Source organism: Vigna angularis, chromosome 6 (genome assembly GCF_016808095.1).
Source record: "Vigna angularis cultivar LongXiaoDou No.4 chromosome 6, ASM1680809v1, whole genome shotgun sequence".
In the NCBI taxonomy this organism is placed as follows: Eukaryota; Viridiplantae; Streptophyta; class Magnoliopsida; order Fabales; family Fabaceae; genus Vigna; species Vigna angularis.
The window spans coordinates 37,189,678-37,214,290 of record NC_068975.1 but is presented as its reverse complement, the minus strand read 5'-3'; the positions used below and the strand labels follow the sequence as shown (position 1 = coordinate 37,214,290).

At 33.1% G+C, this 24,613-nt stretch overlaps 3 protein-coding genes across 5 annotated transcripts; 2 read left to right on the top strand and 1 right to left on the bottom strand.

Annotated features, from left to right (window-relative positions):
- Window positions 1–1,064: 1,064 nt before the first annotated feature.
- Window positions 1,065–4,677, bottom strand: LOC128197572 (uncharacterized). Its single transcript, XM_052879644.1, has 5 exons — window positions 4,375–4,677; window positions 3,561–4,239; window positions 2,951–3,074; window positions 2,047–2,115; window positions 1,065–1,089 (listed from the first exon to the last, which is right to left on the bottom strand). Exons 1-5 carry the CDS (start codon window positions 4,675–4,677, stop codon window positions 1,065–1,067), a joined length of 1,200 nt encoding a protein of 399 aa, XP_052735604.1.
- Window positions 4,678–14,438: 9,761 nt separating this feature from the next.
- LOC108341772 (actin-101) lies at window positions 14,439–16,993 on the top strand. Of its 2 annotated transcripts, none has more exons than XM_052879097.1 (5): window positions 14,439–14,682; window positions 15,207–15,288; window positions 15,374–15,767; window positions 15,903–16,516; window positions 16,598–16,993. In XM_052879097.1, exons 2-5 carry the CDS (start codon window positions 15,229–15,231, stop codon window positions 16,661–16,663), a joined length of 1,134 nt encoding a protein of 377 aa, XP_052735057.1. In that variant the 5' UTR covers window positions 14,439–14,682; window positions 15,207–15,228; the 3' UTR covers window positions 16,664–16,993. The 2 variants fall into 2 exon arrangements, with proteins under 2 accessions (XP_052735057.1, XP_052735058.1); XM_052879098.1 differs by having other exon boundaries at window positions 14,489–14,682; window positions 15,219–15,288.
- Window positions 16,994–19,178: 2,185 nt separating this feature from the next.
- LOC108323712 (actin-7-like) lies at window positions 19,179–24,302 on the top strand. 2 transcript variants are annotated; one of them, XM_052879095.1, is made up of 5 exons: window positions 19,179–19,469; window positions 22,220–22,289; window positions 22,417–22,810; window positions 23,163–23,776; window positions 23,858–24,302. In XM_052879095.1, exons 2-5 carry the CDS (start codon window positions 22,230–22,232, stop codon window positions 23,921–23,923), a joined length of 1,134 nt encoding a protein of 377 aa, XP_052735055.1. In that variant the 5' UTR covers window positions 19,179–19,469; window positions 22,220–22,229; the 3' UTR covers window positions 23,924–24,302. The 2 variants fall into 2 exon arrangements, with proteins under 2 accessions (XP_052735055.1, XP_052735056.1); XM_052879096.1 differs by having other exon boundaries at window positions 19,315–19,508.
- Window positions 24,303–24,613: the final 311 nt, after the last annotated feature.

Sequence of the window (24,613 nt, the reverse complement as noted above, 5' to 3'; positions counted from 1 at the left end):
ATGAAACCACTTCTTAAACTAAATGAAAACTAGGATTTACAAGGTAAAAAGGATGAGAAAGAGTTGATATTTTCTCTAATTCAATACTGAATTCATAGTAAAAAATGCCACTATCAACTCCCCCAAACTTAGAACCTTGCTTGTCCTCAAGCAAAAGGTATCTGACTGTCAAACAAAACATATTTCAAAGATTACAGTTGGATTCATAATACATTGCTTAACTTGAAACAACTAGAAATGTGTATCATGTTAGTTTTCCACTATGATGCTCACAACATAATCAATCAATCAAATGCCATAGTTTATAAGAGATCAACAGTCATGGCAGGATGCTTTACTAAATTATGTAGAACCAATCCTCACTTAAGATGGTGTTTCACTCTAATGCACTGGTGTATAAGGATGTGTGTCTATCACTCTACTATCAAATTGTCACACAAATCAACTTTGCCATTTGTTTCAACCAAATTAAACACATTCACAAGTAAGTCAACATCACAAGGACTTTCATTGGCTTGTATTGTGGCTGGGCTAAGAAGGAACATGGTTTTTCTGGATAACAAAGCACCTTGAGCTAAGAGATCAAATAATTACAATCATGAATAAAAGTTCTCTTTTGCTTCACTTAGATTACCACCAATGTCGAACTTACACCCAACTGTTTTTCATTCAGTACTTTTCCTTCTCTCTTTTTCTTTCTTCCTTTTTGTTACTTTTGTATCTTTTAACTTTTTCTCAATTCATCCTTTCATAACAACTCCCCCAAACTTAAATCATTCTCCTGCAGTACAGATGATTTCTCCATTTAGCTCAAGGTAAGGAAAATAGGGAATTTTTATTTGGGCTTTAAGGTTCAAAAAGAGTCATTTATCAATCAAGGTCGAAAGGTTTTGAATTGGTTTCTTTGGCAATATGTGGAAGAAGTAGGAGAGCAAGATGGCCTTGATCATGTGCAACTAACAAGCAAATGGTTCAAATCAGAGAAACTCAGGCAAAGTCAATTGTGATCAAATATGATAGCATTCACAAGAAAAGTCTAAAGCACAACATCTCACAAGGTTAACTCAAGGTTCCACAAACATCAAGCAACTGCCATGAATAATGATCTCAGTTAAGCATACAGCATTCTCAGACTTTTTCATGAAGGAAGCAATACAATTTGAACTAAATTGACCCATCTCAAGCATCATTTCATATCAAACCATAAGCATTATGAATCAACATAAGTCTATCAAGCCAGATAACTAAAACAACTTAACTAAAATTGAAAAACAAAAGCTAACTAGCAACCAAAGTAAAAGAAAGCAAAATAAAAGGTCCTGTGACTCATGATTTGAAGCTCATTGTCAGACTCCTTCATTTTCTGCACCACCTCCCCCAATAAATTGGGTTGGTCCCCAAGCCATGCTACTTGGGTCGCATATTCCTCTGTTGACATCTCTACTTTGTGGCGGCGTTTGTTTTTATTCTCTTGGAGTTGGATGAAGAAGTCATTTCTGCACAAAAGATTGAAAATAAAGTTTGCAAATGTGAGCTCACAATGTATGTATTTGTAACAAACAATCATTAGATCACATGATCATGAGTTCACAAGGTCAAACGCACACTAAATATGCAAGAAAAATCACAAAACACAGCCTGGAGCATGAAAAATTTGAAGCAGAAGAGAAAAATAGAGTTGCTGAAAAATCTGGTCTGGTTGGAGCTAGCTGGAGCGCCCCTAAACAGAGGGCGCTGGAGCTAGCTATGGGTCAGAATGCCAGAAAACTGGATTCGTGCTGAGCGCGCTGGAGCGCCCCTGAGCAGAGGGCGCTGGAGCGCCATACCAGATTGCAGATTTGCAGAATTTCACAACTACACCTACGATTTTTGGAATTTGGCACTTCTTGATGCTCAATTCAGCCCAGATTAACATGTTTTCACTATACAAACTTGATCAAATCCATAAGGATTGAAATTGAGTACAAGAATGCCAATTTAGGTGCACACTTCCAAAGCTTTCTAATTCTACAACTCAAGGCTTCAAATTTTACACTTTAAACATACCTAAACTCAACATAACCATTCAGAACATACTCAATCACACTAGAACACATAAAAACAGATTGAACAATTCTAAAACACAACAATACACAATAAAACTCAACATTACACAAGTTAACCATTAACAACACAAAAACTACAATTGAAATTAACATGCTCCAAAATAACCAAATCAAATCAAAACATTCTAAAGCAAATTCAAACAATAAAAACACACTCAAATAACAAAATCACACAAAGAGAAAGGGTTAGAAAGCTGGGTTGCCTCCCAGTAAGCGCTTGTTTAACGTCATTAGCTTGACACCATTAAGCTCAAGTTTGATTTTTGATGTTGGAATGCTTCTTCTTGTCATGACACCAACATCCTCTCAGCAATTTCCTAGTCACCAACTTGACTCTCCTAGAATATGGAGCCTCTATCTCAAGCACTCCATTTATCTTTATGTTCTTGATGACCCATAACCTATTCTTGAATCTCACTGGTTTGCCAGGTTTGGGCTCATCGCTTGCCATCACAGGATTTTGGTGAACTAGTTCCTCTTCCTTTTCTTCTTCTTCTCCCTTTACTCTTGGAGATAAACAACTAAGGCTCTTTTTTACCAACTTGGCAGCTTGCTCTGTTAGACTAGTAATTGATAGAAGTTCATCTGTAGCTTCAAGACTAGTCTCTTTTTCATGATTTTGCTGCTCAACCCCAAAGACGTTGAAAGTCACCTCCTCATCTTGGTCTTTCAATTTCACTGTTCCTTCTTCCACATGAATGACAACCTTGGCTGTCTTCATGAAAGGTCTTCCAAGGATGAGTGGTATATCTGCAGATTCCTCCATGTCCATAACTACAAAATCCACCGGGAATTGGAGTTTATCTATTTTGACCACCACATCTTCCACTACACCATATGGGTACTTGATGGATCTATCTGCCAGTTGCAACATCATTCTTGTAGGCTTGACTTCAAGACCACCAATCTTCTTAAGCATAGATAGGGGTATCAGATTGATACTAGCTCCCAAGTCAACGAGAGCTCTACCTATATCATGATTTCCAATTGTGCATGGAATGGTGAAACTCCCCGGATCTTTAAATTTGGGAGGAAGGGTTTTCTGCATGATGGCACTACAATTCCCTTGCACTTCAATTGTTTCCTCATCTAAATACTTCTTCTTGCTGAGGATTTGCTTCATGTACTTCGCATAAGCAGGAATTTGTTGCAGTGCTTCGGTCAAGGGCATGGTAACTTCAAGCTGATTGAAAATTTGCTTGAATCGAGCCAATTGTTTCTCCTTCTCTTTAGTAGATGGGATTTTTGGGTAAGGGAGGTGTTTCACTATTTCTTTCTCTTTTTGGTTTTTCTCTTTTTCAATTTTTTTATTCTCTTCTCCACCTTCAACAATCTCTTCTTCAATTATTTCTTGATCTTCCTCTTCATTCTTTTCTTGTTCTTTTTCTTTTGGCTTTTCTTTTCCTTCTTCTTTTCTTCCAACCTCTTTCCCACTTCTTGTGAATATTACATTACATTCTTCCTTGGGGTTGACTTGCGTATTTGCAGTAAATTGTCCACCCTGTTGGTTTGCTAATTGCTTGGCCAATTGACCAACTTGCACTTCCAGATTCTTTATAGATGCATTAGTGTTTTTCTGGTTTTGGATGGACTGCTGTATGAACATTTGCAAGGTATCTTCTAGCTTTGAAGTCCGATCATTTTGAGGTTGATAATGCTGGGCAGGTTGATACGGATTTTTACTGCTAGAAGCTTCTTGATTTTGTCTCCACCCGTGATTAGAAGGATTAGGGAAATGATTGTTGAAGAAGTGTTGCCGTCCTTGATTTCCCATATAATTGACTTCTTCAGGTTGGGACGTACTAGGACTTTGACAATGGCCGTTGGGGTGGTTATCTCCACAGAAATCACATCTCATTACTTGATGATGTGGTTGAGGTTGAGCTTGCATTGCTTGTAACTGCTGAGGTAGTTTGGCCATATGTTGAGTTAAGAGTTCCATTTGTTGAGCCAGAAGCTTATTCTGTGCAAGTAAAGCATCCTGGGCACTCAGTTCATACACTCCTCTCCTCTGTGCTGGATTTCTCCCATGTTGGCTCCTCAAATCAGTGGAAGCCATATTTTCTATCACAGCAATGGCTTCATCAGCAGTCTTAAAAAGTACTGAACCACCAAAGGATGCGTCTAATATCATCTTTGTATGAGGTTACAAACCATTACAGAAAGTTTGCACTTGCATTTCTAGACTGAATCCATGGCTAGGACACTTTCTCAATAAAGATTTAAATCTTTCCCAGGCTTCACAAAGTGGTTCATCTACTCCTTGTACGAAGGTAGCAATGGAAGCCTTCACCTCTGTGCTCTTTGATGGTGGAAAGAAGCGTGCTAGAAATTTATATTCCACATCCTCCCAGCTTGTAAGACTTTGATCAGGCTGTGACTGGAGCCAAGCCTTTGCTTTGCCATTCAGCGAGAATGGAAAGAGTCTCATGTATAATGCTTCTTCATCCTCCCCTTGTACACCCATAGTGCCACACAACTCATAGAAGGTGACCAAATGTGCATGAGGGTCTTCATTGTCCAGGCCAGAAAATTGGTTTGAACTGATGAGCTGGAGTAGAGCAGGCTTCATTTCTGCCAGCTTGTCACTCATAGTGGGCCTCACAATGCTTGAGAAATTCCTCGGGCTTGTGTAGGTTATTGAGTCCCCTATGGTTCTCCTTGGAGGTGGTCCTGCGCCAGCCATCCCGTTCACAGAAGAAGAATCAAAAGATTCTATTTCTTGATTGTTGAAAGGAAATGAGGATTGAGGGGCAACTTGTTGACTTAGAGCTCGCTGTCTCCTTGTGTCACTATTGTTTCTACGAGCTGTTTTCTCGATCTCAGGATCCACAAGGAGTGGTTCAGATGACACCGTCCTTCTTGTACGGATGTTTCCCTGCATACACTAGAAAACAACCAAACTCGTGCCACAAGTCAGCCCAAAAAATAAAGATAATAATTACAACAAAATAGAAAATTATACACAAAAAGATAAAGTCTAAATCGGTTTAAAGATCACACAAAAGTCTAGTTTAACACGGGTCCCCGGCAGCGGCGCCAAAAACTTGTTGAGACTTTGGCAAGTGTACCAAATCGTTCAAGTAATAAAACCGGTAAGACCGGATATCGTTTCCCAAGAGACTCGTGTCCTAGACAATCGTATAATATCTAACTAATTTAGACTAAAGAATGATTTCATGTTTTTGTGGTTTTCATGCAATTGAATTAAAGATAAAACATAAAGTGTAAAAGTGATCTTTGATAACGCAAACACTTAGGAATGGAAAGATTAGAAATGCTATGGAATGATATTGTTGGGGGATGATTTCACCTACTTCACTCTTATGTATAGAAAATCACTTCCTCTTCATTAATTAGCCAATGTCAATCTTCTAATTTACTCAAACCCAATCCCTTGGTAGAGAGATCCTAGACTTACTTCTTAAACTCCAATCCCTTGGAAAACCTAACAAGTTCATCCGCTTTAAGAATTGAGATTCAAGACAACCAAAGGTCCTAGTTCTATTCCTAGATACAATTTCCTTTAGGTGTTTAATCCAGTTCTAGATTCACCCAATATTTCCCAATATCAAGCAAACCCTAAAATCATGATATGGTTAAATTACTCATACAAGCTTTAAGTAGAGGAATTAAACACTAACAATCAATGAAAGAGGCATATAATCATTCAAAACAACTTTAATTTACATAAGAGATCCGTGATTACATCAATCCCCAACAATAATGAAACTAGCTCTCCATGAATGGAGAGCTTGAGCTTACAACAATGGTGGAAATGGAAGAAGGAGGAGGACCCAAGGATGAAGAAGGGTTGTTCCCACAGCTCCTAGCTCGCCTCTGGACGCTCCAATTGAGAGAAATCGTGTCTGGGATGCCAAAGATGTCAAAGCCCTTCTAATTTGGGGTTAAATAAACCCAATCTGCCAAATCAGCAACAGGCGCGCTTGAGACCGCGCTCCAGCGCGCGAAAACAGGAAAAAGGGCGCTCCAGCGCCCTTTTGTAGGGGGCGCTCCAGCTAGCTCCAGTCCTGGTGCAGAGCCCGCTCCAGCGCCCATGGAAAAAGGGCGCTCCAGCTAACTTTTTCCAGATTCTGGTTCTTCATATTTTTGCTGTTTTTTTCTGTTTTCTTGTTTTCTCTGGTTCCAGCACTCTTCATTTGATGCAGAGACTTCTTCCAACTAATTAACTTGTATAAATAAAGGGGTAAATGATCAATTTATCTAATTAAATCTTAAGATGAAACCACTTCTTAAACTAAATGAAAACTAGGATTTACAAGGTAAAAAGGATGAGAAAGAGTTGATATTTTCTCTAATTCAATACTGAATTCATAGTAAAAAATGCCACTATCAACCTCTCTCTGCCTGCTTCTATAAACTTATGAACCACATATTTATGTCAAAGCCTTATGGTCAGACCACTTGCTGCCTGCTTTCATAAACCTCAGGTGTTACTTTGCTCATATCAAGCTCTCATGGTATAAACCGAACATACTACTTCCCGTAGGAAACATCATTTCATAAGCAATGATTTCTTATATCCACTCCAACATTTCATCAAATCAACATTTCATACCCTCTTATCCACTCCAACATTTCATCAAATCAACAATTCATAACCTCTTCTCCACATAACTCAATCATGTTCATTCTCTAATCATAATTTGACAATAACCTATTTTGGTGTCAATAAATTAAACATATTGCCAGATATCATACTTCATATTATAAACTCATTTTGACCATAACGAGTATAACTCAACATTTTTTTCACCAATCAAAGATTCATAGATCATCCAAAACATTTCAACATATCTTAGCAACTACATATTATAGTCTGAGCTCAATGTAACGATAAATAAAATATATATGAAGTTTTTACCATGATAACTTTATGCATCTACAATTGACTTATTTTATTTTATTTTCATCCTATTAGAGATCTTTCTTTACCCCAATTGGTCACCGGAGAGGATCCAGATGTCTGAACGCATCAAACTCACCTTCGACGCCAGCACATATGACTAGTCACAACTGACTGGACCAGGCCAGGGCTGCTCTATGATCAGGGATGTGCCAACTCAGGTTTTTAAGGTTCCTCTATCCTACCAACAAAGGGAGGCCCTCAATAATTAACAATTTATTTATTTAATTTATCTACCTTGTTTTCTTATGCTCTAAATCTAAAATGCCTAATTTTAATATTTTACTTCCTCTCACAACAACCTCAAACAGTATCTGTATATCTATTTAATACCCATATACAAGCTATTACAGAACCCTTATTCCAAACCTTCCAACAAGATCAATTTCAGCCAACAAACTCATTCAATAAATTCATCACAATAAACATCCATAATAGAATTCATACAAGATAATTATAAACAATTAACAATAATAAAACATTACTATAAATGGTCATATAAGAATACAATATTTGACAATCATAAAAATAATCTTAATATAAAAATTCATGGGGAAACAAGAAGTTGAATCTGGCAGAGCCAGTTAGACAACTTCTAATCCATCCAACAATACAATATAATTAAATAACTAGAACAATACATGTCTGGGGAAATAAGAAGTTGAATCTGGCAGAGCCGGTTAGACAACTTCTAATCCTTCCAAAAATGCAATAAAATAAATAAGTAAAGCAATAAATAGTTTGGGGAAACAAGAAGTTGAATCTGGCAGAGCCGGTTAGACAACTTCTAATCCTTCCAAAAATGTAATACAAATAAATAAGGAAGGAAATAAAAAGTTTGGGGAATCAAGAAATTGAATCTGGCAGAGCCGGTTAGACAATTTCTAATCCTTCCAAAATACAATAAAAATAAATAAGGAAAACAATAAAATGTTTGGGAAAACAAGAAATTGAATCTGGCAGAGCCGGTTAGACAATTTCTAATCCTTCCAAAATACAATAAAAATAAATAAGGAAAACAATAAAATGTTTGGGGAAACAAGAAATTGAATCTGGCAGAGCCGGTTAGACAATTTCTAATCCTTCCAAAATACAAAAATAAACCACTAATAACATACAATTGGCATAACATAATCAACATCACATTTTACAACTATCACACTTGGATATTAACACAAAAGCATACTCTCATTTAAAATTCAAGATCATACAGAAACAAAATACTCCATATTCAAGATTTAAAATCAGACAAAAGAAAAATATAGCATATTCAAGACTCAAGATAATACAAAAAGAAATACTCAAAGTTAGCTTCCCTTACCTCTATTACAGACTTAATCTCCTCGCTCTCTGAAAACTTCCAGAATATCCCCTTTGAAATTACAAAATTCTTCCAACTCTCTTCTCTCAAAAATTTTCTAAGTTCTTTGGTGTAAATTTTCAACCTCCCCTCCTTGGCTATTTATAGCAAAAAAATTTACTATTCATTTTAACTATTCATTTTTTTATTCATTTTACTATTACAAAAATAATTTTTTATTTGCAATTTGATGAATTCTGATCTCAAAGCTACGTGGAACACTTATCCTTTCCAAATATTTTTTTTTTTTACTATTCACTTTTTACTATTCACAATTTACTATTCACAATTTACTATTCATCATTTTTTTTAGCATTTAACTTACAAATATTTTCAAGGATCTTACATTTTCTCTCTCTAAAACCCTTTTTCCCAAATTCTTTTCTGCCTTCTCTCTAGCCTCCACACTGATTTAGCCATTGCATGTTCTGTTAGGTGGTACCCTAGCGACCGTCTCGTAGAGAGCTTCAAAACCATCCGATTGGTTTTACGTTCTTCATCCGGTAAGTGGCTTCCTCTTTTCTCCAGTATTTTTGAAATCTAGGGCTTATGGTTCTACTACTTTTGTGCAATTAGAACTGTCCTCTTTCCAATTCCTGTCAAGTTTGAGCTCTAAGGGTTGTTCTCATCACCAATGTGATGGTTGTAGGGCACTGCTTAAGTTCTTCCCGGGTAAGGATACTGTTGAAAGTTGTGTTGTGTGCTAGACTGCTCAACTTTAAGGTAAGGGGAGCTAATTATTTTTGTATGAATTTATTTTATAAAAATATATACATATGAATGTTGAACTGATGTGCTCTTGTGAAACTGTTTTATGACTTTTATTGTATTGGGTGTTATAATTGAAACTGTGAAATTGTGCATGTTGTGATGTGATGAATTTAATTTGTTGCCTGAAATTGATCTTGTTGGAAGGTCAGGAGTAAGAGTTTTGTAATAGCATGTATATGTGTATTAAATAGATGTACATGTACTGTTTGAGGTTGCTGTGAGAGGGAGTGAAATTATTAAAATTAGGCATTTCAGATTTAGAGCATAAGAGAACAGGTAGATAATTTAAATAAATTAATTGTTAATTATTGAGAGCCTTTGGCACATCCCTGATCATAGAGCAGCCCTGGCCTGGTCCAGTCAGTTGTGACTAGTCATATGTGCTGGCATCGAAGGTGAGTTTGATGTGTTCAGACATTTGGATCCTCTCCGGTGACCAATTTGGGTAAAGAAAGATCTCTACTAGGATGAAAATAAAATAAAAAGAAGTTAATTGTAGATGCATAAAGTTATCATGTGTTAATTTCTACTTAATTATAATTTTAGAAAATCAGTCACTGTGTATTTGGAATTCAAAGTAAGGATCCATATATAAATATATATATATATATATATATATATATATTATATACGTAACATATTAATATATATATTATATATACGTAACATAGTATATATATTAAATATATGTAACATATTATATACGTAACATATTATATATTATATATGTAAATTGGTACATGCAGTGGCTATATATATATATACATATTATATATACGTAATATTAAATTAATTTTTGGTGTTTTATAAATGCTTGAAGGGTATTACGTCACTTAATATTATTATAACATATATTGTATAGGAGTTTAGACATTGGAAATAAATTATAAAGATCCTGGTATTGAGAAATTTAGATTAAATTTATGGAGCTATTACTTTTATAACTTGTGATGATTGAGTTAATGTATATTGTTGAGATTATTTGTATGTTTGTATGCAATGTAAAAGTGAAAAGTTATATGTATATGGTTTCATATGGGTCACGGTTGATTATAAGTATGGTTGATGGACGTAATTCCATGATCCTCAAGGGAGGTTACATGATGGTGCCTTGTGGTTGTTGTGATTGACCGTATGAATGGGCGGAGTGTCCTTATGGGGTTTATCCTGACATTCTAATGATCATCCATGCTCAAGTAGAGAGTGATGAGTCATGTGGTGAGAATAGCAGGAGGTCCTAGCCCATAGGTTCTTGGGTGAGTTATAACGGACTAACCTCGGGTGGCAGCTGATGGTTTTCCAGTTACTACATCACCTGGGTGCACAAACCCCTGGAACTTGACATTTCATACTAGTCCGGATGGTCAAATCACGTGGTCGGTCATTGGTATCAGGATAATGCATTCGGTCCTAGTTTGTATTGTGTTATGATCCTTGCATGCTTGAAATACTTGATTGTTACATGCTTATATAAATGTTAAATTGATATGGGTTGTATGATTTTTATATAACTAGCTCACCCTTGCTTGTTTGTGTTTGTGCCTTCTTTGTCTGTGTTTTCTTTTGCGATGATCATCCACTTGGATGTGAGCAGAGGGAGATGAGGCATCTGTGGAATAGGAGCTGGATGGTACCAATACTGTTGAGTAACCTAGGAGCTTATAGATTTACCTACTTCTATTCTTTTGAAATACTCTACACTTTTGTAATTCAAGTTTTAATTTCCTATCTCTTTTGGAAGGATAAATGTAATCCTATTACCCTAATCACTTGTCCTAACTGCTTTATCGTATAATACTTGATGACGTCTTATATTATATAATTCCTAGGGATGTTACAAATATAAAACATATTATATAATTGTTATAACAAAAAAATTATTAGGTACAATCAGGGATTAAAAATGTTCTCTCTATTTTTTATTGGCTATTTTAAGAATATTTTTTTCCTTTATTATTTCAGTTAAACCTACATATATGTGATTAACAACAAACAGTTTCAAGTTATCATGAAAATTTTGTGGCATAATTATTCAATTGCTACACATTTTTAACGTTAAACCTAATAACCTAATGGAGATTTTACTTAAAGATTCCATAAGAATTGAACCTAACATCACATTCTATTACCGCTTATAACATCAATGGACTATCATTGATCATATTGACATAAGTAATGTTAGTGACTCATTGTTATACAACATGTTTTCAATAAGTCTTGATCCTTTATGTTAATTATAATATCTCTACATTATTTTACCTGACCTCACATTCTTAACACAATAAAATAAATAAATAAGATAACAATTACATCACATTTATAAAAAAGTTAAATTATAAAAGCTTAATTGAATTTTGAATACTGAGTGAACAGAAAGAAATAAAAAATCAATCAAAAATATTTAAATTTACGATAAACTTACAATTTAGTTAAGTTATTTTAAATATATTTTATAATTAAATTAGTAAATTAAATTTTGAATATTAAAATAAGATCATATTTCTTTTCAAATATTCCATTGACATATACAATTTTAATGATCAAAATTTTCAAAAAAAGTTTATGCAAAAAATAAAAACAACGTCAAATGTTTTAAAAGGTAAAAAATAATAATTATAACTTTAGTTGATTAATCAAACTATTAAAAGATATATCTAAAATAAATATGTTCATATAAAAGTTTAAAAAGTATAAACAAATTTAAAAAATTCTTTAGTTAAATGATTATAAAACATTTAAAAAGCACAATTTCATCTAAAAAACACATGAAAAAAAGGCACACATGTCAAGTTCCACTTCTATTTATTTTACGTTTTACTTAAATTTTTATACAAATACATTTTCTATTTTTCAATATCTTTTTAATAATTTAATTATTTTTTTCTATTTTTACATCTTTTTATTTTCAGATATTTTTAATAATTTAATTAATGAATTAATTTATTTATATTTTTTACCATTTATTTTTTTATATAAATATATAGTTTTTTTTAGATTTTTTTCTTGGATAATTTGATTATTAAATTTGTATACGTGAACTTTATTTATTAAAAATATATGTCGAACCCTTTAAAAATACATTTGATATTATTTTAATTTTGAAAATTTATTTTATTAATTAAAATATGAAATAAATATTTCCAAATAAAAAAAATTTCTCTATCAAATTAAACTAAAACGTTTAAAAAATTAAGAAAATATAAATTATACATCATTAAAAGTAAAAATACAATAGAATTAAAATGCCACTCAAACATCATAGGGAAAATTACCTATATGAAGAGATGTATTCTTTACTCTATTTTTTATAAGGACAATGATACTTTGATAACATTCTTTTATAACATTTTAATATCATCTATGTATTATTATGTGATTGGTCCATGTTGATGTTTATGATTATTATTATTGATTGTGAAATAATTTTGAACTAATCATAGAATGACACGTAAATGATGTTAGAATGTTGTCAAAAAATGTTGTTAAAGTATCATTATCCTTTTTATAATACGTATAAATTTTTATGATTAAAGTGGGCTAACTTATCGTTTTAGAAGTTTGCTTTATATATGAATTTAGTTTGATTTTCATGAATTTTTTTATTTAATAATTGAAAGCTTCCTATAAAAAATTTAGTTATTTCAAAAGCTTCCAAGAAAAGTTAGTGATAGAATGAAAATCCCTACTCATTTAAATGTATAAACCAAAATCAAATAATATAGGATCACAAAAAAATACTTCTAAATATTCAATAATAAGTTGAAGACAAAAAATCAAAATTATGTGTCAGATGAACAAAAATATCTGGCAGCAAAACATTTTAACATGGTTCTCTTATTATAATAAGAATTTTGAGAGAGTCAATTCAACTAGAGAGTCAACATTATCTATTTATCACGTTCTATAGGTCTTCATGTTCAATGTTTGTTTTTTAAACTCTTCTGTTAATTAATTTAGAAAGTTATCTGAAAAATATATTCTTAAGTCAAAATTTAATTAATGTCTAATAAATATATATCCATATTTTTTACTTAAATATAAATTTATAAATATTTTAATCATCACTCAATTGATGCTAATCATATTTTGTTATCGTGATATTTTACACTGATCCAAAATTAATCAAACTGTCATACAGTGTACAAATAAAAAAAGAACGATTATACAATACACAAATAAAAAATTATAAGGTCGGATAATAAATTGGATCTTAAAAAACTGAATTAAACGTAAACAAATTGTTATGATCTTCCATCTGAAATTTTGTCCATGTTGGACTTGGAATGCAGTCAATGCCGTTACTCATTCTTTTCTCCTTTTAAAATTCTTGGTTTCTATTTCATTCCCCTTTGTTGAATATATTAAATTAAAACCACATTAATCCAATTTTTCTTTAGAGCAGTCATAATAAATCCGCCTTTTTTAATTTCAAATTGATTTTGATTTGAATAACTCCATGCAAACGTTGAATCATTGTTCGATGAGCAATGGTGGATTTCATGGTCACACCAGAACTTTTCAAGAATTGGTCGGCACTCGTAGGGCCCACAAGCCCATCGTAGCCACCATGCCGATGTGGCACAAGACCAAACACACCGTCCAAATCAACATCACACAAAATGGACGGCTGAGACTTATTCCTACGGTATCTACGGTTCGGTATACCTTTAGTTTCCTTTTTAAAGAAGGAATGGTTCGGTATTGTTTTTTTCAATCACTGTTTTCTTATGCCTCAGCTTCAATATTATATTAAAATTAATTCTTACAGTGAAGCTTACAGTGATTCATTTTTCAAGTCTTTACATAAATTTTCATTTAGTTTCAATTTAAAAATTTGTCACATAAATTAACACACATCACCTCAATTTATCGACATCATTTTACCAAACAAAGCCATAAACTTTTGAAATGTAAAAAACGTAGTAAAACTAATTATGATAATATGCTTAGTGTAAGAGAAAATAAAATAATCACTTGCTTCGTAACAATAAATGCATTTAAAAAACAATAATTTCATTACATTTTTTAACAAAATAGTTTTAAGGGATTAGATATATACTATTAATGTGATAAACCGATAATTTAATACAATTTTCGATCTCTATTTTTAACGATCTATTAAGTTTTGAATCGATTTAATAATGTAAAACGATCTAGTTGAATTTTTAAGAAAATTTTAAATAATTCGAATGATGATTAGGTTTCAAAAGAAAAAAAAAGGCGTGTTTTTTTCCTTGTTTGATGTCCGAAAGAGTCCATTTTTCTTTCTCAATATGTCACTGCATATTTTTCTTCGGGATAGGTTTATCTAAATCCAAACACTCCCCAAACAGCGTAGTCCATGTCCAAAGTTAATTTACATTTGAATTTCATTTCACAGTCATTTAGCTCTTTTCATCGAATATAAAGCTTCTTCTTTTACGCTTTCTCACGAAACACTTCCCTACTGTTGTAGCTGCTTCTGCCTTTGCTCCATATCCGAACCACTTCCTCTGCAAAACGCTTTTCGATCGTGCAAGGTGTGTTTCGATTAACACTTCTCCGATTTGCGTTTTCATGTGATTTTTGGATGAATTTGTGTGTTTCCGTTCTGCTTTTTAGTACTGGATCCGCGAACTTCTTTTTTGTTTTCTGGATCGATTTTTATTTTTTACTTTACTTCGTTTGCTCTTGCTCACCTGGATCTACTTAGTTGCTGCATATTGTGTGTAGGTTTCGTTTTGCTTAATTTTGTTATTGGTGTTGATTTTCTGTTAGTTATCATGCGATTATAGGCTGTCAAATTCAAAGATAAAATTCTTCCTTATCTTGATAATTATATGTCTATGTTTCTTGTTTTTACTGGACGAGTCCATGGAAATGTTTTCCTATGCATGCTTCGGATCTTTTAGGTCTGTTTATGTTATAAAATCATTGGGGGTATTTGTTAGTGTATTTTTTTTTTTTATAATTGAGTGATATTGAAAAGATCTTTCTACCCGTTCAAACTTTTAATTGTTACCTATTCTTTTCTTTGACTTTGTTATTTCTTTCCCTAAACAAGGTTTTGATACAGGTTTTAAAAGATGGCTGATGCCGAAGACATTCAACCTCTTGTTGTTGATAATGGAACGGGAATGGTCAAGGTTAGGATATGTTTTGTTTTGGCAATTGACCAGTACTTCTTGTGCTGAGTACAGATTAATATAATCTTTTCTGCAATGTTTGCAGGCTGGCTTTGCAGGTGATGATGCTCCTAGAGCTGTGTTCCCCAGTATTATTGGGCGCCCGCGCCATACTGGTGTAATGGTTGGAATGGGTCAGAAGGATGCTTATGTGGGTGATGAAGCCCAATCAAAACGAGGTATACTCACCTTGAAGTATCCCATAGAGCATGGCATAGTCAGCAACTGGGATGATATGGAGAAGATTTGGCATCACACGTTTTACAATGAGCTTCGTGTTGCCCCTGAAGAACACCCTGTACTTCTTACTGAGGCACCACTCAATCCCAAGGCCAACAGAGAGAAGATGACCCAAATTATGTTTGAGACTTTCAATGTGCCTGCCATGTATGTGGCAATTCAGGCTGTCTTGTCTCTGTATGCCAGTGGACGTACTACAGGTTTGTTTCTGCAATTGGTCTTGGATTCACTATTTACTATGTTGTGATCATGTGACTTCAATTGGATTCATTCAACTTATCATTTGAGTAAATGCTGTAAGTTGGCTAAGTTCTGATTTTGTTTGTATTAAACAGGTATTGTGCTTGATTCTGGCGATGGTGTAAGCCACACGGTGCCCATATATGAAGGATACGCTCTTCCTCATGCAATTCTTCGGTTGGATCTTGCTGGCCGTGACTTAACGGAGTACTTGGTGAAAATTCTTACTGAGAGAGGATACTCCTTCAGCACCTCTGCCGAAAAGGAAATTGTCCGTGATGTGAAGGAGAAATTGGCATATGTGGCCCTTGATTTTGAACAAGAAATGGAGACTACCAAGAGTAGTTCTGCAGTAGAGAAGAGCTATGAATTGCCCGATGGACAGGTCATTACAATTGGTTCTGAGAGATTCCGTTGCCCTGAAGTACTGTTCCAGCCTTCTCTGATTGGTATGGAAGCTACTGGAATTCATGAAACGACATACAGCTCCATCATGAAATGTGATGTTGATATTAGGAAGGATCTGTATGGAAACATTGTGCTTAGTGGAGGGTCTACTATGTTTCCCGGAATTGCTGATCGTATGAGCAAGGAAATCAGTGCTCTAGCACCAAGCAGTATGAAAATCAAGGTGGTTGCACCTCCCGAGAGGAAGTACAGTGTCTGGATTGGTGGTTCTATCTTGGCATCACTAAGTACCTTCCAACAGGTTAGTACCCTGCAAATTACCTATAAAACAGATTTGTTTATGGAAGTATTGGGTGTTTATTTTATTCTCTTATGTATGCAGATGTGGATCTCCAAGGGTGAATATGATGAATCTGGGCCAGCTATAGTTCACCGGAAGTGCTTCTAAGATGGGTCATGAAGCTCTTAATGCTCCCAGTCCTGTGCCATATTTCCGTCAAGCTTGGTTGACTTGTTGGATATTTGATGCTTTGGGTTTTTAATAGGTATATCTAGTTAATGAATGGATTTGTAAGTTGAGTATGTTATATGTTTCCCCGTTAGGTCGTTGGAAGCCAGACATTTTATGCAGTTGGCGATGGCATTTGAACGTTGTAGGTTCTGCTTGGTTTGATTTTCCTTTTATTCTTTTTTTATGCTGTGGCAAAAAAATTAGGTGCCTCGAGATAGGAGGACGATAAGTTTAAGCATCCTTTTTATTGGAGGGATTTTTGATTTAGTTTCTGTCGATATTAATTATATGCTTAATTGGTTATGTTTGCAGTACAATGAGAATGTGTTTTATTGTTTGAGGTGATGAATCCCTTGTATACACCATTTGGTTAGTGTGAACAAGAATCGAGGATTATGTGTTCTTTATCCTTGCTGATGATATTCATGAATACAGTTCTGGACGAATAAAAAGAGCTCATAGTATAGATAACTTGAATTTGTTTGCCATATGGGTTAACTTATCTTATTTAACTTATTTTAGTTTTTTTTATCCTAAGCTGAGTTTAATCCATTATTTATTTATCAATTAATATTTTAGTATTTAAACTTATCCATCACAATCACCAAACATTCTATTTAAAAGAAAATGTTTAATTAACTTTAAGAAAGCTTAAAAATAATATTTGTTTATGTGTAATAAAAGAAAATAAAGAAGTCATCTTATATTCTTCTTTCTAGATATTGAATTCATTAGATTTAATTATTGGATTGTAAGTTTCAATCCATAACTGTATGGTATGATATTAAACTTTTGTAATAGTAACAATAATTCCTTTTTCTTTTATCTATGATATATTTCAAATTTATGTTTATTAAACCAAGTTGTGTAATAGTAATAAAAACCATGTCTTTCATCATTGCATATTTAAAAGTTATAAAATAAGTTCTCTTAATTCATAAATGAATGGTACATATTAATTTAAAAAGGTTTATATATATATATATATATATTAAAGTAAGCTTAAAGTATAATTTAAATATTAAAAACAATATCTTTCATCATTGCATATTTCAAAGTTAATTACATAAAATAATTTCTCTCCGTTCATATTTAAATAATTGTATTTACAAGTAAAGGACTAATGTTTGACTACCGTTACCATACCATCATATTTGTCATTGGAATCGTGCTTCTTAGAGGGTAAAATGGTTATTTTAAAAATTTGAGGAGGTTTATTAACAAATTGTGAAGGTTCAAAAACTAAATGACCCTTTTCAGAGCTGAATGAATGTGGTTGGACTTGGGTCGCATCCAATTGGGTTTTTGTTGGGTCGCATCCAATTGGGTTTTTGTTATGAACATTTTTTGGTTTAAAATGTGTTTTGCAAAAATAATTCACTGAATGAAACTAATCTCTTTAGTGAAATCGTCAGAATCTAGTTCCCATATTTATGAAATTATAAGATATAAATAGGAATTTTGAAAATAAGAAAAAACATTTTTAATAAAAAAAATTGTGGAAAAAATGTAAGAAATTTATTGAAATAATTGAGAAAGTTTGAAAAGATAATTTTTTTCTCTAATTTTTCACAATCTTTTAGTTTGCTTCTTTATTTTCATGTATTATTGGTTTATTTTTAATTAAGATTAAATGTAAGCATCTAATTCTCAAGTATTAGTTTAAATTATATATATATATATATATATATATATATATATTATTAATGATTTGATTTCTGTATTTAATGTTTTATATGATTGAAAAATCATAGTCTAAATCCTGAATATGTAATTCATTTTAAGCGTTCATATATATATATATATATATATATATATATATATATATATATATATATATATATATATATATATATATATATATATATATATATTTGTCATAAATTAAATTTCTTATTTTGTTAAATTTATTGGTAGTGTTGACGTGAATTATTTTCCTAAATAGTAGATTAATTGATATTTAAGGAGAAAATTTAGAAGTTATTACTACTAAGAATCAACAATTAAATATATTAGTTAATAAAACAATATATGTAAATAAAATTTACGAATAAGGCTGAATAAGATACATTGCAAAATAAATGTTACGATTTATTAAGTTAACATTAACATTATAAGTGATGCAAATACGTCTCATGAAAATAATAAACTTTACAACTATCTTAATTAATTAAATTTTTTTTTCTATATTGCATAAAATATAATGTTAAAATTTAATTAAAAAACAGATAATAAATATTATTAATTTAATGTGATTAAATATAATATAAGACTAAATATTTAAAAATCAATAAATAGTACTTAATTTTAATTATATACTAAAATGCAAAAAATATAATTTAAATCAGTCCATACATAACACATATTTAAAATAAAGTAATTTACCATAATAGGTATTGAGCCACAGGAATTGCAAATTATTTAATTTTGAAAAGTGATTTTTGTAGTTCTTAATTGTGTGTCTGATGATCCAAAGAGAAAGATAGTCCATTTTTTTTCAAAACATTTTCTACAAGACAATAGTATGGCATATTTTTATTCTTCCCTTTTATGGGTATAATCTGAAGTGGAAAGTTCATTTCATTTAAGTTTCATTTCAAAGTCATTTAGCTATCCTCATTGAATAGAAAGCTTCTTCTCTCTCTGACATTCATTCGCGAAACTCTTCCCCTGTTGCTACTGCTTCTGCTGGTGCTACACCACCGAACCACTTCGCCGGGAAACCACACTTCATTCGCGGAAGGTGTGTTCTGATCATAATTTCCGGAATTCGTGCATTCAAGTAATTTTTTGGATGTTTTTTTTTTCTTTTGTATTTACATGCTCTTTTCTTACTGGATCGGCAAACTTCTGTTGTGTTCCTGGATCGAAAATTTTTACGGGTTTGTTTTCTGTTGCTGATCTGGATCTACTTCTCCGCTGCATCTTCTTGTGTGTGTAGGGTTCAGTTATTACTTAATTTTGCTGATATATGCTTTCTGATGCATCGGTTTGTTTATATGCGATAAATGGGTGATCAAATTAGAAGATGCTATTGCTGCTTAGCTTGTTAATTGTATATCAGTGTTCGGTTTTTATTGTACGCGTTTAGTTCAGGGTGTGCAGAGGCAAACTTGAGATCGAAATCAAAATTTGGAGTGCGAAATAATTAAAATTATATTACAGGAATTCAATATATTTTGATAATGTGCTCCCTTAGAATTGATTGTAAGCATTTAATGACATTGTTTAAATATTTATTTTTTTAATTATATGTTTTTAACTTAATAATGATGCTATTAATATATTATGATTTTGTTCCCTTGTGTACTAATCAATAAAAAAATGTTGGAAAGTTATCCTTAATTTTTTTGTGAAACATTGTAAGAAACATCCTGTCTTTATTAAAAAAGTTGTATGAAAATACACCAATTTTTTTTAATGAATTTAAGGAAATAACATTTTTTCTAAAATTAAAGAGAAATTTGTACTTTAAAAATGTGTGCAAAATGCTCACAAAAGGAATCCTCTAATTTGAGTCATATTGCATAATTTTTCTTATATAAGGGATTAAAATTCGAATCAGCTGATCCCATTTTATGTGTCTTATTTGTCCCTCTAATAATTTATTGTCATGTCGTCAATTAAAACTGTTAATTTAATTTAATGTTCGTGTGCTATATTTATTGACTTAACAATAAAACATTAGTTCAAATTCTGTCCTCAGTTTTGTATGTTGTTATCCTGCTGTTCTATATTCACAATACACTGATTTTGATATATTAAAAAAGTTTTCAATATGTTTTAAAATATCAAAATCAATGTATTTTGTAACAGCAATAGAGGAACAACACTAATAACCATCAGAGAATACAAATTCAAAATATTATTGAAGGAAAAGGGAAGAAAATACATAATGGAGACAGGTAATTTTAATCCCTCTTACCCCATACTGAATATATAAAAGTTGTGAAAAAAATGGATTCAAAATAAAAGACAGTTTTATATTAGAAAAAGACAATTAATTAATTAAACGGGTAATGTTTAGAAAGTGTCACCAAATTAATCATAAGAATAAATATGTAACGGAAAATGGGAAAAAAAGTTTTTCAAACTCGAAAATGCGTGCAAGAGTATGATCTTGTTCAGAACCACAGTTATCCGATTTTCACCTATTTGTCATTGTGGCCCAGAAAGAGTTTGTTGCCTTCCCTGGTAAATATGTAATGGTATAATCCCTACCATTTAACTCCTGACGGGAAGAGGAATAAGAAATTCGGACCCATGTCCTGTTTGCAAAGCTAGCAGTCAGACCATTATTCATACCTTTAGGGAATGTTCTCCTACGAAGGCACTATTGATGATATTATTGAATGGCAGGCATAGTCTGTCTTTTTCTTGCCTTCCTACTCACAAGTGGCTTGTTTCAGATCTCCTTCCGAACAACCATACTCAGAAAAAATGTACTGTCCATTTTGGTGGAACTATAGATTTTATTTGGAGAAATATTCTAATGCAAAGTGAGAAATCAATTCAGTTATTTTTGTTAAAAGGCCAGAAGTTTTCAAGACATTGAACTTATGCATACTTTTTATCCTGTCCTTCGCAAAATCTTTCTGCTAATGATCCTCATTCCTTGTTTTCAAATTTGCCTAACCGAGCTAGTTTAAGATTAATAGTGATGGTGCATTTTTCATCTGTTGATCAGAGAGCTTCTTGAGGGGTTGTATTAAAAACCATCTTGGGAGTACTTGGCTGGTTCCTCGGTTGCTATCGGGATCCTTCCAGTACCCATGCTGAACTTTGAGTATTTACCTTGGAATAGAGATTGTGGTTTCAAGTTGCTGCATTTGGAACCTTCTCACCATAGGGTGCTCTTCCCTTCACCCGATTCTCCCTTTAGTTCAAAACATCCTGAAATTAGCATCTCTAGTGGATTTTCTTCCTGGGAACATGTATACAGAGAATGCTACAGTGCAGCTGATGCCTTGTTGAACTTGCCCTGTCCATGCATATGGAAACTAGAGTTAAAAAGATGTCAATTAATAATATAAATCGAAAATAACTAAATATTATCTTTTTTTTTCAATGATTAAATATAAGTTAGTTATTACTTTTTACATCTTTCAATGATTTACATTTACTAATAATCAAGGAATAAATAATTTAAAGAATATTTGAAGTTCTTAAAAAACCTTATTAGTGATAAATCTAATTATACATATGGCACCCGTCACCTATAACTAAGGTCGCTGCTGGGTATGCTTGCTTCTGATCTTTCGTGTCTGTTGATGATTTTCTCTGCATTTGCTTGAAAAGGATGGGATTACATGTTTCTTTTCTGGTTTGAACAAAAAATGAAACCATTGTGACTAGTGGTTGATGTATTTTTACATAATTGAGTGATAACGAAAGGCCCTCTCTAGTAGTTCAAGTTTTATCTGTTGCACATTCTTTTTGTTTGGTTTTATTATTTTCCCCCATAAACAACATCTTTCCCGATCTCTGCTACAGGTTTTAAAAGATGGCTGATGGGGAGGACATTCAACCTCTTGTTGTTGATAATGGAACTGGAATGGTCAAGGTCAGACTATGTTTTGTATTGCCTATTAATGACTGCTTCTTCTGCTATTTTAAAGATGGCTTATTTTGTGCTTGCTTAGTTTTTTCCTTGGTATAATACTAATTATATTTTCTTCAATGTTTTGCAGGCTGGTTTTGCAGGTGATGATGCTCCCAGGGCTGTGTTCCCCAGTATTATTGGTCGACCGCGCCACACTGGTGTAATGGTTGGGATGGGTCAGAAGGATGCCTACGTGGGTGATGAAGCCCAATCAAAAAGGGGTATACTCACCTTGAAGTATCCTATAGAGCATGGCATAGTCAGCAACTGGGATGATATGGAGAAGATTTGGCATCACACATTTTACAACGAGCTTCGAGTTGCCCCTGAAGAACACCCCGTACTTCTTACTGAGGCACCACTCAATCCCAAGGCCAACCGAGAGAAGATGACCCAAATTATGTTTGAGACTTTTAATGTGCCTGCTATGTATGTGGCAATTCAGGCTGTCTTGTCTCTGTATGCCAGTGGACGTACTACAGGTTTGTTTCTCTGATTTATCTTTGATTTACTATTTACTATACTGTTATCATGAGACTTCAATTGGATGCAATCAACTTATCATAATTGCTGTAAGTCGGTAAGTTCTGTTTTGAGAATAGGATACACTATCCAAGGTTATATGTGGCACAAAAGTTGGAAACTTTGTTCATAGTTTTAGCCTATGATGTTCTTCGTGAATTGATTTTGTTCATAGTTTTAGCCTAGTTAAATTATATACAGCAGCACTATTCCACATGTACACGGGTGGGAAATTCCTGCATTTCTACATTAATTGCTTGTGACCAGCATTATTTCCTTATCCGTTTGTGTTGCTATGTTTGTTTTAATCAGGTATTGTGCTTGATTCTGGTGATGGTGTGAGTCACACGGTGCCCATATATGAAGGTTATGCTCTTCCTCACGCAATTCTTCGGTTGGATCTTGCTGGCCGTGACTTAACGGAGTACTTGGTGAAAATTCTTACTGAGAGAGGATACTCCTTCAGCACCTCTGCCGAAAAGGAAATTGTCCGTGATGTGAAGGAGAAATTGGCATATGTGGCCCTTGATTTTGAACAAGAATTGGAGACTACCAAGAGTAGTTCTGCAGTAGAGAAGAGCTATGAATTGCCCGATGGACAGGTCATTACAATTGGTTCTGAGAGATTCCGTTGCCCTGAAGTACTGTTCCAGCCTTCTTTAATTGGTATGGAAGCTACTGGAATTCATGAAACGACATACAGCTCCATCATGAAATGTGATGTTGATATTAGGAAGGATCTGTATGGAAACATTGTGCTTAGTGGAGGGTCTACTATGTTTCCCGGAATTGCTGATCGTATGAGCAAGGAAATCAGTGCTCTAGCACCAAGCAGCATGAAAATCAAGGTGGTTGCACCTCCCGAGAGGAAGTACAGTGTCTGGATTGGTGGTTCTATCTTGGCATCACTAAGTACCTTCCAACAGGTTTGTACCCTGCAAATTACCTATAAAACGGATTTGTTTATGGAAGTATTGGGTGTTTATTTTATTCTCTTATGTATGCAGATGTGGATCTCCAAGGGTGAATATGATGAATCTGGGCCAGCTATAGTTCACCGGAAGTGCTTCTAAGATGGGTCATGAAGCTCTTAATACTCCCAGTTCTGTGCCATATTTCCGTCAAGCTTGGTTGACTTGTTGGATATTTGATGCTTTGGGTTTTTAATAGGTATATCTAGTTAATGAATGGATTTGTAAGTTGAGTATGTTATATGTTTCCCCGTTAGGTCGTTGGAAGCCAGACTTTTTATGCAGTTGGCGATGGATGGCATTTGAACGTTGTAGGTTCCGCTTGGTTTGATTTTCCTTTTATTCTTTTTTTTATGCTGTGGCAAAAAAATTAGGTGCCTCGAGATAGGAGGACGATAAGTTTAAGCATCCTTTTTGTTGGAGGGATTTTTGATTTAGTTTCTGTCGATATTAATTATATGCTTAATTGGTTATGCTTGCAGTACAATGAGAATGTTTTTTATTGTTTGAGGTGATGAATCCCTTATATACAACATTTGGTTAGTGTGAACAAGAATTGAGGATGGTGTGTTTTTTATCCTTGCTGATGATATTCATGAATAAAGTTCTGGACGAATAAAAAATGAGCTCATAGTATCCGATTAATCAAAGTTAATTGCATAAAATATTTTCTCAGTTCATATTTAAATAATTGTATTTACAAGTCATGTTTTACTGCTGACGTTTTTATAAATCAATTTTATAGAAGATAAAATGGTTATTTTGAAATTTTGAGGAGGTCCGAGAACAAAC

Bases quoted from the DNA above. Each gene is read 5' to 3' on its own strand.
- LOC108323712 (XM_052879095.1), top strand. From the start codon at position 22,230: ATGGCTGATGGGGAGGACATTCAACCTCTTGTTGTTGATAATGGAACT. The intron at 22,290-22,416 runs GTCAGACTATGT...AATGTTTTGCAG, and splicing joins ATGGAACTGGAATGGTCAAG to GCTGGTTTTGCAGGTGATGA. The intron at 22,811-23,162 runs GTTTGTTTCTCT...TGTTTTAATCAG, and splicing joins TGCCAGTGGACGTACTACAG to GTATTGTGCTTGATTCTGGT.
- LOC108341772 (XM_052879097.1), top strand. From the start codon at position 15,229: ATGGCTGATGCCGAAGACATTCAACCTCTTGTTGTTGATAATGGAACG. The intron at 15,289-15,373 runs GTTAGGATATGT...CAATGTTTGCAG, and splicing joins ATGGAACGGGAATGGTCAAG to GCTGGCTTTGCAGGTGATGA. The intron at 15,768-15,902 runs GTTTGTTTCTGC...TGTATTAAACAG, and splicing joins TGCCAGTGGACGTACTACAG to GTATTGTGCTTGATTCTGGC.
- LOC128197572 (XM_052879644.1), bottom strand. From the start codon at position 4,677: ATGAAGCCTGCTCTACTCCAGCTCATCAGTTCAAACCAATTTTCTGGC. The intron at 2,116-2,950 runs GTACCCATATGG...GTTGTGTTTTAG, and splicing joins CTGGCAGATAGATCCATCAA to AATTGTTCAATCTGTTTTTA. The intron at 1,090-2,046 runs GTATGTTTAAAG...TATTCATGGCAG, and splicing joins AATGGTTATGTTGAGTTTAG to TTGCTTGATGTTTGTGGAAC.